Below are 13520 nucleotides of genomic sequence, written 5' to 3' on the forward strand. Positions count from 1 at the left end.
TCAACTCTTTGGATGCAGACCATAGCTGTTCAGTGTCAAGATGTTGGCCACCTTTTTGGTCTTTTATAATTTTGTTTAACTCATCAAGGAGATATGATGGCTGTGAGAACTTCTAGAGTCTTTTTTACCTATATGTGAGATATAACCCATTTTGGAGTTCAAATGTCTCATTCTTGTCATTCATTTCTCATGTTTCAGAATTTCTGTTAATTCTACTTTTTGTGGCTAGTCGTTGTCAAAGCTGTCATGTCGGGGGACCTTGTGCTTAAATCATCATGCAGCGGCTGTGGGACTGCATCAGATTTATATGGAAGCAACTGTAAACATATGACGCTATGCCTGGCTTGTGGAAAATCTATGGCAGAGACTCAAGTAGCTTGCTCTGAATGTGGAGTCCCAGTCACACGCTTAATTCGTGTAAGATAGATGTCATTCTATAGGAAGATTTTTCTGTGGTCCAATAGAAATCTTTCCTGCAGCTAACACTTTTAGCATAAATATTTCATACAGTTTCCACAAGCATTTAATGTTGAATCCGCTATCTTTTCTATGCAAGATCGAAAGTGGTTGAAAACTTTGTCTTTGCTTCTTTATACTTTCGAAGGACATACGTGTACCTTATAAATTAAGGTTGATTGATCTTTGGAAGCTATTTTTTCAACTTTGGTTACATTTCTTGTGAATCATATGCAGGAATATAATGTCCGGCCAAGTAACATCAGTGATAAAAGTTATTTCATTGGAAGATTTGTTCAAGGTTTACCTGCTTTTTCTAAGAAGAAAGGTTCCGAAGCTAAGTGGTCTCTACACAAAGAAGGTCTAAAAGGTCGGCAGTTGACAGATGCTTTACGGGTAACACTTTTTACCTTATCCAATTTCATTTTTAGTAGCCCCCTTCGCCACAAGATTTGATGAAAGTCTTTGATTATTAGTGACTCCAAGGATGTTTTTCCCTGCCAATATGAATAGAAACAGAATTGTTTTAGTGGTATAATAATGCACTTTGGATTTGTTGAGTTATACATCTCACTGTTGCACTGAAAAGGTGTCTACTTCTCTAGAAATAGGTTTTGACATTTTGCACTGTGAGGTGCTTATGTTTGATATATCTTCTATATTATATTGGTTCAGGAAAAGTACAAAAATAAGCCGTGGATATTGGAGGATGAGACAGGTCAGCAACAATATCAGGGCCAACTTGAAGGTGCACAGCATGCAACTTACTACCTATTGATGAAGCACGGGAAGGAGTTTCTTGCCATTCCTGCTGGCTCATGGTATGAATTAATGTTATAGTCTTTTTGTACTCATCATACATCTGCTTTTGGTTGAACTTCAACCTTTCTAAGAATTGTATATTAGGGAATTCTAATACAGATTTCACATGGATACGGTGATGGTTCAACATTCCATTTTTCATTGGCAATTTAGATCTACATCTATGTTTATAATTGGAACTATTTTTTGACAGGTATAACTTCAATAAAGTGGCTCAGTATAAGCAGCTTACTTTGGAGGAAGCTGAGGAGAAAATGAAAAACCGTAAGAAGACTGCTGATGGGTTTCAAAGATGGATGATGAAAGCAGCAAACAATGGTGCTGCTGCATTTGGTGAAGTAGATAAGTTTGAAGGTGGTGGCGGCGGTGGGGGTGGGGGTAGACGCAAAAAGGATGATGATGATGATGATACTGTTGTTTCTGATAGAGGAGAGGAAGATGAGGATGAAGAAGAGGCGAGAAAAAGTAGGCTCGGTCTAAATATAAAAGGTGATGATGATGAGGAAGGGACAAGGGGTGGTGATGTCGATTTGGGTGATGATGAAGTAGAGAGAGGTAAGTCCCACTATGGTAGCTTTATCAGGAATACTTTAAGTTTTTAAAAGTTTTTCCAATTTGGTTGATGAGGTAAAAAAAAAAATTAAAAAACTTTTTAAACTAAAACATAATTAAAAACAACAAAAATATATAATTAAACAATTAAAGTAGAATATAATTAAAATTACAGATTAAAAATTTAATAATGAACTAATAGATTAATAATATCTGTGGGCAATGTATCTCTTACATCTATTTATTAAATTAAATAATAAGATCAGTTTTCCACATATTTTTTCACATCTTGAAGATGAACTACCGTTGATGGTTCGAAACGTCGAGCAACAAGTGACCTAATGCGATGAATCCGGAAGATAATCTATACACGTATGAAGATTGCAGAAACCTAAAAGATAAAATTTACACTTTCTTATTGCAGTTATTTGGTGAAATTGTATGCATAATACTGATAAGGAGATAACTAAATATTGTCATCAAGATTGTAAGATGTAATATAAAAACTGTTGAAAAGATTTTTTCTCAAATAAAGGAGAATGAGATGCTTTCTTGAGTTTTTAATTCTTCTCTATATTATTATTAGCATGTATGCATAGCCTGAAACCTGCACAACAGAGGCCTACTAACTAATTCTTTAGCTAATTAAGGTTCACCCTCATTGAGACTAGCTTTGCAGCTTTTGCAAAGAATCCCTGTTATTCAGCATCCTTCTTCAACTTTCTGAATTGCTTTTTATGACCTGTTCCTCCCATTCGATGTTTATTTGAAGACTGCCCTTGTCTTCTATTGTGGTGAATCTCCACACTTTTTTGAATGTACAGCTGTCCTGCAAGAGGTACCTTTTTTCTCCAATGTTGCATTCACAATGGTGACTGGGTGGTTAATGCTGAGCTTTCTTTTGGATGGAAATTTGCAACCACATGCTTACTGGGGACTCAACTTGGAATCAATCTCCTATTATGTTTCTGATAGGTGTAGAGAGTCTTACAAACTGTCCTGTATATCCACAGTTTTCTGCTGGCGTATATTTTTCTAACTTGTCACCCTTTTTCCTTATTGAAATTTCATTATTCGTATTGAGTACACCAACCAAATCAAGGTAGTTGTCAAGTTTGCCGAGGGCAAAGTCACCTATATGTGAATCATCCATTAAAACAATAATTTTCTAAAAATAGCTACTACAAGGGGCATACTCTTCCAAAGACATTGCAGTTCTTGTAAAATTCATGCATTGGATTGAAACGATGAAACCATGTCATGAGTGGCTTTGGATTGAAATGATGAAACAGCCGCTCATGACATGGGAAGGCAACATAAAGCTGGACCATCTTTCGCGATAGTAAATTGTAATTGTTTTTGCTGTATGTGCTTTTGTGAAGATGGACATTGCAGTTCATAAGATACTTTTGTTTGGAATTAAATAATCAAATAGCCATTTGGAAGATGGAAACAAGTATAAGAGTTTGACACAAGCTACACCATAGTTATTATGATTAATGCGTGTGTAAACTAAAATGATTCAACGTAAAAGTAGGGTATTGTTCTGTAGTAGGTTCTTGATCTAGTCTAAAAACTATGTATGATATTCGTTCCACAGACAAGATTTCCAGAGCACATTGAGATGCATTGCCATCTGCTAAAAATTCTTGGGGATGATGAAGCAGCCAGTCATGACATCTGTGTTACCAGAAACGGGACGGTAGCCACCGTTCCCGGAAAAAAACGCACAAGAAACACAACGGCACGGGAAACACCGTTTTCTACGGCCGTTTTTGTTAACCTGTATTTTTCCAGAGCTCAGTTCGTTGTAATTTGTTTCTTTAGAGTTCGTTCTCAGCTCTGTTTTTTTTTGCTCTTTGCATATATTTATTTAAAAATTTCAGGTACCAAATTCCCTTCCTGTGTGTTCATAGATTCCTGCAATGAAGCATATGTTTACCAATGAAGTACCAAATGCACCAAATTTTAATAGAATCCACAGGGACGAGAATTTCTGCAAGAGCTGTGCTGAATTTCAAACGCTCTGATTCGACTGTCTTTGGGCCTTCGGATCCTTCGCCATGCATCTCATCTAAGGATTTTTCTATCATATTGTGAATTGCCTCTACTTTTTTTTAATGTCTTGGAGTTTGGAAAAGAGTTTGGAAAAGTGTTTGCAGTTGTTTGCATCATTCACAAAGAAACCTGAAGAGTAGAGCTTCACTAAGCTCATCAAACTGAGAACTACTAGCACTCCTAATAGCAATTGAAGACCAGATACCACCTAGGTCGATTTCCCTTTTTGAAAACAAGTTAATCTCTGCATTAATTTTAAGTTAATCTCTGCATTAATATATATGGGTAAAACTCATAGCTTAAACATAATTCCATATATGGTTTAAGAAGTCTACATTCAATTGTAGATTTTACTTCTTGTTTCTCTCCGATAGGTATATTTTGGTCTTGGGTGACATATATATACAATTTTTTGAAATTTCCACACATAAACCATAATTAGCAGAAGGCATAAGAAACATAAGACATATATTTAATGCTTAACAATAATTAGCAGAAGGCATAAGAAACAAAAGACATATATTTAATGGTCAATTTGTTAAGCATTAGTATGTGAGATAAACGGTATTCAATTTATTTAATTTTTTATTTAAATCTGGCTGTAAATCTAGTTGAAACTATATTGAAAATTTATATTAAATTTGTGTTTTTCATATTTTTGTTGTTTTTTCTCTCTCGTTTTTTGAATGCGAAACCTCCAAACTACGTTTCTCGAACCGTTGTCGTTTCTCGTTTCGTTTCCCGTTTCTCGTTTCTGGTAACATAGCATGACATGGGAAGGCAACATAAAACTGGATCATCCTTTGTGATTGCAAATTGGAATTATTTATGATTTATCTGGTCTTATGAAGATGGACACTGCAGTGCATAACATACTTTTGTTTGGAAAAATAATCAAACAGCCATTTGGAAGATGGAACTTTGCAATGCCTGCACATCATTTGTACCAATTGAATATCTTTGTTTAAGATCTGTAATTTGTAATTTGTTATGGATCATTGGAAACAAGTATAACGGTTTGACACAAGCTATGCCAAAGGTATTATGATTAATACAAATATAAACTAAAATGGTTCGACATAAAAGTAGGGTATAGTTCTCGAGTAAGTTTATTCTAAAAACTATGTATACATATTCTTTTCACAGACAAGAATTCAACATCACATTGTGATGCATTGCCATCTCCTAAAAATTTTTGGGGCCCAACTATAGACTATACCTAACTACTCAATACTAAATAGTGCTTGCTTTTCTCTGAGAATGGTCATTTAACTTGCAGGAGATGATTGGGAGCACGAAGAAGTATTTACAGATGATGATGAAGCAGTTGGAAATGATCCTGCCGAGAGAGAAGATTTAGCTCCTGAACTTCCAGCCCCACCCGAGATCAATCAGGTATGATTGTATTCAGATGATTTGCTTGTGATATACTAGGTTTTATTTGATAGTTGCAAATGTTGTTTGGTTATATCCGGTAACTAAGTAATCTGTTTATTGTTTAACCTGCTATGAAGCTGGTTAGACACCCTTATAAGTTATGATAAAAAAACTTAGTTTGTTTTGTTACTTATACATGAGATCATGCAAATCAAAGGAAATTTTCTTTAATTTTGATCTGTCTCGCTCTAACATCCTGACACATTATTGGAAAAATACCTTCTCAAGTTCTCTTCCTTGCTGCTACGTTTGTAGTTCTCATTCTTGCACTGGAGTTCATGGCCCTTTGCAATGGAGTTTTCTACCCTTGAGGTCTTATTGTCTCTGTTTATTGCACGTTTTAGGGTTTTCTTCTGGGCTGTTTGTTCAGTGGTCAGAATTTAAAATGGAAGATTGAGCCCAACCTATGGGTTTTTGGCATTGTTTTGGTGGTTTTGTTTGCTGCAGAAGGGTATCCTTTATAGTGCTGTCTTGACCCCATTTTATGTGCTGATTTGGAGGATTTTGCACAGTCTTGAATGCCTAGCAATAGGGCTTTTCTGCTGATTTATTTTGGAGTGATTTTTGGCTGGTTCAGAAGATCTTTTGGGTGTCTGTATTAGTTTTACTTCTGGAACATCCTTTTAAGAGGTTGTTTCCAACCCTTTTTGTGGATGTTCATACTGGTATTGTGTATTGGAGCTCTCTTTTTAGCCTCTATTTGGAATTGATCCATTTTTTTGGTGGGTAGTATTGGTCCTGTTACCCACCAAAGAGTGGGAAACCCATAGGAGAAATTTTCTCCCCATTAGACAACTTGTGAAAAATCGATAAAAATATTGCTTATTGCAATCAACTAGTAATTATCCAATGTATTTAATTTTGAGCAAAATTATTAAACTGCAAATATTGAATAAATACATGATTGCAGTATTCACAAAAATAAATTGTGGAAACTGATAGAAAACCAATCACAAAATGGACAGAATATTTTCGGACAAAACATCCTTGGAAAAATCTCAAAGAGAAAACCAGTTCTTCAGATCTGAGAGTTTTGTTAATCTTCAACAAATTCTGCAATTGATAAATATTACAATATTGCTTGCCAAACCTTGGCAAAGGTTTGACAAAATATTCCCTTTCTTCAAGTTGATCTTACCGTTGGAAGGCTCACGACCTCCCTTAGAACCCCTGTTTGAGTTACATCAACCAACAGTCCCTCTTAGTGAGGAAGGTGTGCTACGTTGTACACCATTGTGCTCCATGCTCGCATTTGGAACCCCTGTCACCTTGAGTACTCCATGGCCCAATCCACTATGCCACAACTCTCATGGACTTCTGCTGCAAGCGATGAGTGCAAACTCATCCTCTGTCCGTCTAGAAAGCTCATCTACGACTGCGCTGTCTGCTTCTCACCCTTCTTGTCACCTTTCTTCTTGTGCGGGCAATTGCTGTGGTAATGGCCAAACTCGTGACAACCATAACACTTGATCTTCAACATGTCCTTCTTTTCCTCCTAGGACTTACACCCTTTGTTGAATCCCTTATCCGCTTCGCCCTTGCTCACAAGAGCAAAATTCTTGTTGTCATTGTTGATTAAGCATCTTGGACTACTTCCATCTCCTTTTGAAAGTAGATGTTGACCAGGGCAAGAACAATTTCTCCTTCAGGACTGCTCTTTCACCAAGCTCTGATACCATGTTGATTTTTAAAGGATCCTCTAAACAGACAATTACTTCTTCTGATCTAATCTCAAGTTAGTCTTTCCTTGCATTTATTATCCATCATAAAGTAATTGCACAGAGAATTTTAACAGTAAACAAAATGCTAGTAGAATAATAAAGAGACAGTCCACACAAGAACACAATATTTTACCTGGGAAAACCCACTGAGAGGAAAATCCCAGCAACCTTTTCAATAGAGAAATCTTCAATTCAACAGAGATACATCATAGTCAATAACTAGGTAAAACATGGTCCATGGTCCATCCTCCTAGTCAAGACAATCTTGCCCAAAAGCATACTCTCTTCTTGCCTCAGAAATGCTGCTCTACTAGACCTCATAGATGACACTTCATAGCTCAGAATATGCCCTTCACTGGCTGTTTCAGACCTCAGAATTCGCTGTCTCAGATATACCCTTCTTCAATACCTCAGATCTCTGATCTTTGCTGCCTTCGATTCCCCTTCACTGGCTGCCTCAGACCTCAAACTTTACTACCTCTGAGTGTGAGTTCTCATGGATGAATATAGAGCCTTTTTATAGGTTTACTTGGAGCCGACTTGAATTCTTGATGAGGCCGACTTGACTAGTAGGCCAACATTTATTTTTGAAGCCAATTTTTTTTTAAAGTCCAAAAGGGACATGGCTCAAAAATATTTTTCTTTTTGTTAGCATGAAGAACATGCTTACAAATACATAAATGACTCAAATATACATCATGAAGACTGACCATAGTTACCAAAATCAACAAAAATGAGGTTCATTAATGACTGTCTATAGTTATTGTACGACTACAGTGTTTTTTGATGTCTATGAATTTTCAAGTGACTGATCTTTCACTACTTTACTTTTGTTCCAGGAAATTTATGTTTTCCAATCCGACTGACATGGACGAAGGATATTTCAATCACGTTTTTATTTTGTATTTACAATTATTATTCTTTTTGATACTGCAGGATGATGAAGATGAGGATGGTGAGGGTAATGAAGAAGGCGGTGAAGGTCTGAGCAAATCTGGAAAGGAGTTAAAGAAGTTGCTGGGAAAACGATCTGCAAATGAATCTGATGAAGACGATGATGAGTATGAAGATGTATGCTTACTCTTCCCATTTGAGTGTTTTGATCTTTCTGTGTGAAATTTGGATATTGTGAAGTTAGCTGTAATACTGATGCTTTTTTTCCTACTTTTATCAACTCATCAAAATAAAGAAGGGACACAAGAAATTGCGATAGTGATGTATGTCAACTGCTATAATTACAATATAATCTATATTTATGATCTTGGGATATTTCTTTTCAGTAACAACTACGATGAGTAAAATATTTTCACGACCTCTTCGTTACTGTCATTCAGCAAGTTCTATATTATCATTATTTTTTGGTTTTTTCCCCATTATAAATGTCCATTATTAGTTTTACTGCATGACAAATTGACACACTTTGTAGGCCTACCATGTTACTGCATTGGTAGATAGGATAAGCTTTAGTTCAATGTGCAACGATTGCAGACTTCTAGGCATTATGGAAGCAAATCTTTTCTTAGGTGTCAAAGATTGCTTGAACTTTTCTGAAATGGATTTCCATGTCTTTCTTCCTCTTCATCATGTAATTGTTCATTTATCACCTTTTTTATTTATTAATCAGACAATCCGCTTTCACTGACATAGCTAGTTCCCAGTCAACTGCTTCTATGCAGCCTGTATTATGATAATATGTAGTTTCTTTTTATAGTTTGTAACTGGTCCTTGATGATTTTGTTCAAGATATCTCTTTCTACGGTGGACCATTCTTTTTTTATAATCTCCTAAACAAAACTACATTCCACCGCGCACATAGATTTTGATAATTTTCTCGATGCAATTTCTGGTATGATGATATAAGGGGCCATTGTGGATAGGAATAGTCAGTGCAGCTATGTTGTTTCATAGACTATTCTTATAGCACATTGAAAGCTTTAATTAGGAAGCTGACTAAAAGTATTTTCTGTTTAATCACATATTTGAGGAATATGCTTCAGGATTAGCCGCGTTTGAATTTTCCATATTGACCTTTTGGATCACCTGAGTGTGGTTTGATGTAATATCCCTTTTTGGAAAATTACCCTTAGGGTTGAAAAGAGCACATGACAAAATTGTATTCTATACCAGTATGACATTAGATTTTCAATTTTTCAAACAGAGATGCTGTTGAATGCACAAACAGTGTAAACAATGTATAGTTGATTTCACCAACAATAATACAAGTAAAGCCAATTCAACAGTATACGATCTCAGCTTCCTGAGTGACTCCCTTAGCCACTTGCTGCCTAGAATTAGCTGGGCTGGCTGCTCCGAACTGTATTTGCTCAAGTGGCTTCAGTCCCAATCAGCTGTCACCTCCCTGAACCTTGCGGCCCTCTGTTTGACCCCTTTTCTGCCGCCCATGGCCTCAGAATTAGTCTCTTGCTGTCACAGGGAATTGGTTTTACCTCAGACAGGCCTGTATGGTTCTCCCGCAGCCCTAGATACACCCTCTGCTGTCTCAGAAAGGGGGATCCCAACCTTGCTGCCACAGAGAATGGGTCTCTAACCTCCTTGCTGCCACAGAGTACTGATCTGCTGCCTCACAGGGATGATTTTGGCCTTGCTGCCACAGATAACGGACTCTAATCTTCTCACTGCCAAAGAGCATTGATCTGCTGCTTTACTGGGATGATTTTAGCCTCGCTGCCACAGAGAATGGACTTTAATCTCTTCGCTGCCTCAGAGCACTGATCCACTACCTCAAAAGGGTGATTGAAGCCTCTCTGCCACAGAGAGTGGACTCTAATCTCCTCACTGCCTCAGAAACAATGATCCACTGACTCAGAATTGACTTATCCAGCTTGGCTTCCTCAGATTCAGCCTTCATGTGCCTCAGAACTGTCTCACTGCCTCAGAATAGGTTCTTCCAACCCTTGCTACCTCAGAAGTGAAGATTCCAGCCTCGGCTTTGCCTCAGAAGATGATCTTCAATCAGAATTTAGCCCTGTAACCAGAAAGGCTGAAGGATTGGCTAGGGTGGAATCTTTCACCACTGAAACCAATCAGAAAGAAAGAGGTCTTAAAACTCTCCAAAAGCCTCAGCCCAAATATCAGAAAGAACAACAATCCATGATGCTCACAATGAATCTCCTCTCTCATTTTTATAGATTCCCTTTGGAGTTCTTCCTCCTAATTTCAAGTTTGAGTGGCTAACAAGTTTCCCTCCATTTGCCCCAAATTATCTAACATCAAATAGTGGGTCCCTCCCCCCCTTTATAAATGACTATGGCCTATGGGGTTAAATCAATGTTGCAGTAATTGTTATGGGGATATTATCGGCGAGGGGAAAAAATGGGAAAAAATTGCAAAAATCGGGAAAAAATTGGTAAAAATTGGGAAAGATTGTAACATACAAAAATATTTTTTTTTTTCAATTTTTTTAATATCTAAAGCATCTACAACATAAAATAAATACATTGACACATAAATATGATAAAAGAACTAATATATAAGATGTGTAATATCATTTCTAGTGCTACATCACACATAACAGTGAATCATGCCCTGAATAGTAAGTCTGACTCCTGAATCACAACTCACCCTCAAAATATCAACAAAAAATATAATAATATATCTCATATCATGAGTCATAATGTCATATACAATGAAATGAACCAAATAACTAAAGTCTAATACTACCGATTTCCTCTGCCCCTCTAGATGTAGATACCGGTGGAGTTGATAGTGGACTCCGCTGTGTTCTAGAAGCTGAAGAACTAGGAGCTACAGGAGGTAGATCACATCCTCTACTGGTGACAGGGGTAGCTTGGGTAGGTTGTGTCACCTCCTCCTGTTGCTCCTCCTCATCAAAAACATCCTTGGGAAAATATATATATATATATATATATTTACCAAAGATTTTTTCCCAAAAATCGTGATTTTTTTTGTAAAAATTGTGATTTTTTCTAGTTATCACGATTTTTTGTGAAAAAAATTTGCGTAAAAAAACTCAAAAAATCGCGATTTTCTGATAAAATCGCGATTTTCGCAACAATGGGTTAAATAGCCTACTACGCCCTCCCTTGGCCAATTAATTCGACGAAGACATTATATTTGAAAGGTTGATATGGAAAATTCATATGCAGTTAATACCAATGTTGCAAATATCCGGAATCCTATGGCAAAAAAATTGCAAAATCGTGATTTTTTGGCTGCCATAGCCGATGTTTGCCAAATTTTACTGATTTTTGGTGGTATCTTAATTTTGACGATATTTTCACGATTTTTATGATATTTTGGTTTTCCTCACCCTTTCCAATTTTATCCTGATTTGGATGTTTGCAATATTGGAACATAATGCTAAAGCATATTGTTGAAAATTGGCAGCAGTGAGATGAATTTCCTTTGAATAAAATTTCGTTTATGACCTTTCTAAAGCGAATTTCTAAAAATAGAAAGTCATGTCTATCTTTGCAACCATGACTTTGCAAAAATAAATCTCAAATAATGAAATGATGCTTGTTTTTAACTTTTCTGCAATGGGGGCAAATGCTGTTTTGCGTTACGGAGTGTAAACCACGTATTTGCATTTTCAGCACACTAGTGTAACTCCTTGAGTCATTTGTTGCCAGAGAGTATTTATAAACATTCACAATACAAAATATATTGAAACAGCATTTGGAAGATGAAACATATTATGGTCTTGACTCTTGAGAAGTTACTCCCATGTTTGTAAGACAGTACTTCCATGACAGCACTGGGTTTATTCAATAAAAGCCACCAAAAGTGAGCACAGATTTCAAAATAAATTGGGGAGGAGAATGGAATTATAGCATTTTTACTGGATATTTTCATTATTTGATGAGAAATTTCCTCAAAACATATTCATCTAGTCATAAAATGATTTTTGCCTTTGAATGCTTAATCTGGTTTCTCCGATCACTCATCAACAGAGATAATTAATGTGCTAAACCTGCAGGATAAAGAATATAGTTACATAATCCTTGTTTTGCTTCCTAGGCAATCCATCTTTGGCTGCCTAACAACCAAACTTTAGATTGGATTGCCCAAGCACTCATCCATATGGTGAATTGACTAGCTTAAATTTTCATTTTGGAACATCTCGAAATTTCAAACACTGAACGATGAAAATGTTGTGCTTTATCTGGTATGTAATGACTTCTGTGCAGAGTTATTGCTTCTTCCCATGTTTATTTAGGTTGTACTGACTGATATTTCTTTCATCATTTATTTTTGTGGGGCAGGTAGATGATGAGATAGGTCTTTCGCCAGTCTTGGCCCCTAAGCAGAAAGACATTCCAAAAGAGGAGCCTATAGAGACCACTCTCACTAAAGAAAAGACTTCAGCATCTTCCAATGCCACACCAACCACAGCAAAATCGCAGAAAGGAAAAAGGAAGTCTGGCAGCGATGATGTAAAATCAAGTGGAGCTAGATCTACAAAGAAATTGAAAACAGAGGTAAGTGATTATGTTGGCAAGATTCATAACTTTGGGAGTGCCTTTGGAGCTTTTCCCTGTGATTTTTGCTCATTTGAGAATCAATAGATGCCTTTTTGCTATAATACCTGATCTATTTGAACTTTCTTTGTTTGTGAAAGGATTCAAAGTTCACTGCACCATCCTTTTTGCAATAATGCCTGATCTATTTTGAACTCTCTTTTTTGTTGACAGGATTCAAAGTCCACTGCACCATCCACTGTTAAAGAGGAAAGTAAACCATCAAAAAAGGTTTCATCTTCTGCAAAGCAGGCACCACCAGCCTCTAACAAGGCTGTTGGTGCACAAGCAACAGGAGCAGTGACAGAGGAAGAAATACGGACTGCTTTACGGCAAACGGCTCCAGTCACAACCAAGGAACTTGTAGCAAAATTTTTGCCCAGACTTAAGACCCCGGATGTATGTATTACATATTCATGCCACCTTTCATTAAAAAGTTTACTTTTAAACAAAGCAATGGTTGAAATAAGGCTGCACTTTCATTTTAAGCCCTCTTGATTATGTCATCATAGGCTCATGACACTGTTAGCTTTACCTGTGTGGCTTGGACTGTCTTCCAGCTACTACACCCTTCTTTCAGCAGAATAGACAACAGCAACAGTTGCCATCATTCAGTTGTTCTGTATAGCAGTAATGAGAGTGTGGGAACATGTATCGGGGGGGCGTCGAGATGGGGAGCACATGCATGCTAAAGTTTAAGCATGCATGTGCCATCCAAAGATCATTTCCAGTTTATATGCTTTTCTTTATTTAGTAGTTAAGCTGTAATTTTGAGTTACGCTTTATTTAGTTTACTGTTTAAGTTTATGCATGGATTTGTCACCCTAAGTTTATTTCCAGTTTAGCCACTTTTCTTTATTTAGCAGTAAGGGTTTAGATGGCATGCTTGGCACATCTCTCTAGGAGGATGCATGAAGGGTTTAGATGACATGCTTGGCACATCTCTCTAGGAGGATGCATGCTTGGTTGCCTT

The 13520-nt window shown here is 36.8% G+C and overlaps 1 protein-coding gene across 1 annotated transcript in view; it reads left to right on the plus strand.

Moving 5' to 3' along the window:
- The first annotated feature begins 203 nt into the window (after positions 1-203).
- The window catches only part of LOC149164058 (transcription initiation factor IIF subunit alpha-like), a 31355-nt gene continuing 18038 nt past the window's right edge, over positions 204-13520 (plus strand). Inside the window, exons 1-8 of the mRNA XM_089431943.1 lie at positions 204-417; positions 694-852; positions 1132-1277; positions 1472-1833; positions 5168-5283; positions 7983-8117; positions 12293-12508; positions 12722-12946. Coding sequence (XP_089288069.1) covers positions 247-417; positions 694-852; positions 1132-1277; positions 1472-1833; positions 5168-5283; positions 7983-8117; positions 12293-12508; positions 12722-12946 — 1530 coding nt within the window. The 5' untranslated portion in view covers positions 204-246. The remainder of the gene's footprint in view (positions 418-693; positions 853-1131; positions 1278-1471; positions 1834-5167; positions 5284-7982; positions 8118-12292; positions 12509-12721; positions 12947-13520) is intronic.

The sequence above is a fragment of the Pinus tabuliformis genome, chromosome 5_1 (assembly GCF_031772625.1).
Source record: "Pinus tabuliformis cultivar Carrire ecotype Pingquan chromosome 5_1, CPIR1, whole genome shotgun sequence".
NCBI lineage: Eukaryota > Viridiplantae > Streptophyta > Pinopsida > Pinales > Pinaceae > Pinus > Pinus tabuliformis.